The 5,529-nt window shown below is 37.8% G+C and overlaps 1 protein-coding gene across 1 annotated transcript; it reads left to right on the plus strand.

Moving 5' to 3' along the window:
* The first annotated feature begins 3,710 nt into the window (after positions 1-3,710).
* On the plus strand, positions 3,711-4,310 carry LOC129884375 (uncharacterized). Its single transcript, XM_055958685.1, has one exon. It carries the CDS (start codon positions 3,711-3,713, stop codon positions 4,308-4,310), a length of 600 nt encoding a protein of 199 aa, XP_055814660.1.
* The last annotated feature ends 1,219 nt before the right edge of the window (positions 4,311-5,529 follow it).

The following is a 5,529-nucleotide window of genomic DNA, read 5'->3' on the forward strand; positions in this document are numbered from 1 at the left end:
TCGGAAGGGAAACGATTCGCCAACAGCAACCCAAGGAAGTCTGCGCCTTTTAAGGCCCATCCGCGAGCTCCACAAAGTTCATACCAAGTTTACTATACCCAACCGAATTACAAACCCCACCTTTTAATTACACAGCTCCATAATAACAAAGTACCCCGCTAAACTACCAGACTTCACAATCAAATTACCAAACCCAACCATATCTAAGATTCCAAACTCTCGCACCTTCCCACCAAAATCATCTGAGTTATCATCAGGTACCCCCACCCCCGTAAAATAAATATAGCCTATCTCAACCCAATTTTGAAAATAAGCCCACTAGGACTTTACTCCTCTAATGGAAAGTCGGATTAAGTTGTTCGAAAGATTGAGAGATGCAGGCATTATTGATGATATTACTAGATGTACCAACTTCTACACAGTGGAGATGGTAAATACCACTAGCAATGATTTAGTCCCACAACCTCTTATTCCTTCTACTTATAAAATGATAGCCACTGTCATGCTTCGAAGTGGTTTTGAGCCAGGTTTTGGATTGGGAAAGTATTTCTAAGGAATCGTTGAGCCTATTCATATTCCTGACAGGGGATTGAAGTATGGTTTGGGATATGTCCCCATAGAAGACACGAGACAGATATGACAAGCAGGAGTGTTGATCGGTTGTTGGATAGGCCAATACCTCATTTGTATATGTAATTTCCAGTGCGGGAACATATCAATAATGGTGATCTTGAGGAAGGAATTTGGGATCTTTTTGAGGAAGTTGATGCAATCTCAGAGAAAGAAACAAGGCCATCGAGCATTCGTGATGCTGAGCCAAAAGAGCAATTATCCAATTGGATATCCGCGCCGCTCCCAATTCCCCGCCTGTCTTGGTAGATAAAGACATATTATATATTTTCTTTTAAATTGGTGGTAGTTCGGAGGAGGCCCGAGACCCATCCTTTATGTTATTTTTATCTAGTTATGCTTTAAATTCCCCTTGTGATGTTAAAAAAAGGCAGATTGACTCATAGTCATGCCTAAAGTTTATATTTCTTTAAATGAAGACCTCTTCTATTGTGAAAATTTACTTATTATTTGCCTATCGGTCTATATTGTACTTATCTAACTTTGTTTGCTTATGATTTTAGTAAAAATAACATAAAACATGCCAATATCATATCATTTCACAAGCTAAATGAGCGAAATGAGATAGATGGCGATGAGTTTGAGGATTATAATAAAGAATTTACGACACCCGAATACCTCGTTGAGGGATTGAAACAATTTGAAGAATAATATAAACCAAATCAAGAAGAAACTGAGGCTATGAATCTAAGAGATGTGGAGTGTACCAAGGAAATCAGAATAAGTGTCCATTTAACAAAGGCTCAGAGGAAGGAACTTATCAGTTTGCTTAGAGAGTACGTCGATATATTTGCTTGGTCTTATGATGATATGTCAGGTTTGAGTAAAGACATCGTTTCTCATAAATTGCCGATCAACACAGATTGCAGTCAAAGTTCAAGCCAGATTTGAGCTTGAGGATCAAAGAAGAGGTTACCAAGAAAATTCAATTCAGAGTTGTGAAAGTGACATAGTATCCGACTTGGTTAGCCAACATTGTTCCAGTGCCTAAGAAAGATGCCAAGATCAGAATTTGTGTTGATTATAGAGATCTAAACAAAGCTAGCCCTAAAGATAACTTCCCATTGCCAAATATCGATATTCTCATTGATAATTATGCTAAGCATGAGATGCAGTCGTTCGTGGAATGCTACGCGGGTTATCACCAAATTCTAATGGATGAAGAAAATGTAAAAAAATAGCTTTTATCACACCATGGGGCGTATATCATTATAAAGTAATGCCATTTGGTCTCAAGAATGCTGGGGCCACTTACATGAGAGTCATGATGACCATTTTTCATGATATGATTCAAAAGAAAATTAAAGTGTATGCGGATGATGTCATTATCAAATCCCGTAAGAGTGCGGATAATTCGATGCACTTGAAGAAGTTTTTTAATCATCTACACAAATAAAACTTGAAATTAAATCCCGCTAAATGTGCTTTTGGAGTGCCAGCCGGTAAGTTATTGGGGTTTATAGTCAGCAGAAGGGGTATCGAGCTTGATCCTTCTAAAATCAAGGCGATTCAAGAATTACCTCCACCAAAGACCAAGAAGGAAGTGATGAGCTTCCTGGGAAGATTGAACTTCATCAGCCGATTCACAGCTCAGTCCACATTGATTTGTGAGCCTATCTTTAAGCTGCTGAAAAAACATGCATTGACAAAATAGGTAGAGGAGTGTCAGATAGCTTTTGATTCTATCAAAAGTTACTTGTCTAATCCACCGGTGCTAGTTCCTCCGAGGGAAGGAGTTTCATTGTAGCTATATCTTTCTGTCTCAGATAATGAATTTAGATGTGTTCTAGGTCAACATGATGAGACAGGGAAGAGGAACGATCAATCTACTACTTAAGCAAGAAGTTTACTCCATACGAGGCTCGTTACACTCTTTTGGAGAAAACTTATTGTGCTTTGACCTGGATTGCTCAAAATTTGAGATATTACTTGTCTTCATATACTACATATCTCATTTCCAAGATGGATCCATTGAAGTATATCTTTCAGAAAGCGATGCCGACCGAGAAGTTGGAAAAATGGAAAATGTTGTTAAGTGAGTTTGATATTGTGTATGTGACCCAAAAGGAAATAAAAGCACAAGCCTTAGTGGATAATCTCGTAGAAAATCCAATAGACGAAGCATATGAGCCACTCAAAACTTATTTTCCTAATGAAGAGGTATCATTCATGGGTGAAGATATCTCCGAGGCATACCCTGGTTGGAGAGTATTTTTTGATGGGGCAGTGAATCATGAAGGAAATGAAATCAGAGCAGTCCTAATATCAGAATCTGGACAACATTATCCTATGGCGGCTAAACTCAAATTTTGTTGCACGAACAACATGGCTGAGTATGAAGCATGCATCATGGGTCTAAAAATGGCTATCGATAAGGATTTCAAGAGTTGCCGGTAATCGGAGATTCAAATTTACTAATTCATCAGTTAAGGGGAATGGGCCATAAAGAATTCAAAGATTGCACCGTACGTGAAGTTAGTGCAAAGGTTGTGTAAAAAGTTCCGCAAGATCGAGTTTAGGCATACCCTAAGGTTGCAGAATGAATTTGCTGACTCTCTTGCTACTATCGCCTCAATATTCAAACATTTGGATACAAGTTATATTGACCCTATAGAGATATATTTGAAAGAACAACTCGCTCACTATTCGTATGTCGAAGAATAACCAGATGAGAGACCTTGGTATTTTGATATAAAAAAGTATCTAGAAATCGGGTCTTATCCAGATTATGCGACTTTCAACCAGAAGAAAGAAATACGTCGAATAGCTAACAATTTCTTTCCAAGTAGACAAACCCTTTATAGGAGAACTCCAGATATGGGACTTCTCATATGTGTCGATGTCGTTGAAGCTAGAAGCTTCTCAAACAGATTCATGCGGGAGTTTGTGGAACTCATATAAATGGGCTTACCTTGGCGAAGAAGATCCTTCGATCCGAATATTTTAGGATGATCATGGAGCATGATTGTTGTAAGTATGTGCAAAAATGTCATCAATGTCAAGTACACGGTGACTTGATTCGAGTACCTTCTCACGAACTCAATGCTATGAGTTCTCCTTAGCCATTTGTGGCTTGGGGTATGGATATCAATGGTCCAATAGAGCCATCCATCTCTAATGGACATAGGTTCATTTTAGTTGCCATCGATTACTTCACCAAGTGGGTGGAAGCAGCCTCGTATAAATCAGTTACGAAGAAGGTAGTAGCAGAATTCATCCGTAATAATTTAATATGTAGATTTGGAATACCGAATTCCATCATCACTGATAATGGAGCAAATCTCAATAGTCATTTAATGAAGGAGATATATGAGCAATTCAAGATTAATCACCAAAACTCAATCGCATATCGTCCTCAAATAAATGGAGCCGTAGAAGCTGCCAATAAGAACATCAAAACGATCATAAGGAAAATGATTGATAATCATAGAGGTTGGCATGAGATGTTACCATATGCTTTGTTAGGTTACCGAACGACTATCAGAACATCAATTGGATCAACCCCATACTTGCTAGTATATTGGACGGAAGCTGTAATCCCCGCCGAAGTGGAAATACCTTCGTTGAGAATCATTCAAGAGGCTAAGTTGAGTAACGCTGATTGGGTTCGTAATCGAATTGAATATTTGGCTTTGATTGATGAAAAGAGAATAACCGCCGTTTGCCATGGTCAATTGTAACAACAAAGAATGATTCGTGCTTTTAACAAACTAGTGAGACCAAGAAAGTTTGAAGTTGGCCAATTGGTTCTTAAACGCATTTTTCCATATCAAATTGAGTATAAAGAAAAGTTCGCATCAAATTGGCAAGGACCATACATGGTTCGCAAAGTGTTGTCTGGAGGTGCCTTAATATTGTCCGAAATGGATGGCCAAGAGTGGCTGAAACCAATCAACTCAGATGTCGTCAAGAGATACTACATTTGAAGGTTTAGAGTTTTTGTAATTATGTCATTTGCTTGTAATCGTTTCTATGCTTGTTTGTTTTAAATTAACCCCCCCATTTCGTAATGAACTACGTTTGACCTGAATTCTCAAGAATGAGATACATAGGCGTCCTATGTTGGCCTCAGTCATTTTCCTATTAAAATTTCTCATTTATCTCCTAAGAGGGGAACTACATTTGACCTGATTTCTGCCTCAATGGGATACGTAGGTGCCACAATGGTTTGGTCATATCTCCCATAAGTTCTCTATTTATGATAGAAACTGGGACATAATTTTTGAAAGGGACTCAAAAATTTCAAAGAAGATATTTCTACAGAAGAGTCAAGACTAAGGCGCATCAGAAAAGTAACTAGGACGGAATTTTTGAGAGAGTCTAAAACAATTCTGCAAATATCTTATTGGTAGTTTGATATTCACCAAGACATCTAACTGGGCCAGAAATTTTTGAGGACGACCTCAAAAATTTATCAAGCAGTATTAGACATCTAAATGTAGTTTTGAATATTTTCAACATGATTCAAAATTTAAAGCTAACTACAAATGATCTTCAACATCATCTGAAGGTTTGGTCAGCTTCGAAAGTTCAAGACTGAATTCAAATGATCCCCATCATTATTAGAAGTTTAATGTCAACCTCAACAATCTCCAGCACCATCGCAGTTCAGAGTAAACTGTAAAACATTTCAGCTATGTCAGCACTCTCCAACTTCAACCCTCAAGGATTCTCAGACTTCTCCTAACGAGCCATTAGACATGTTTAAAGCTTTGAACCAAGGATATTTATCTATGCTATGCATGACATGACATCTGGTAGTGACCCTTTCCAAACTGCTTTTCAAAACTCATCTTTCTTAAAAGCTTTTAATACATCAAATATTTTTTGCATAAATATATTTTTGTCTTATATCCACCACAAAGTGGAGAATTAGAGCAAGCAATTGAAGATAGCAAA

Source organism: Solanum dulcamara, chromosome 4 (assembly GCF_947179165.1).
Source record: "Solanum dulcamara chromosome 4, daSolDulc1.2, whole genome shotgun sequence".
Classification (NCBI taxonomy): Eukaryota; Viridiplantae; Streptophyta; class Magnoliopsida; order Solanales; family Solanaceae; genus Solanum; species Solanum dulcamara.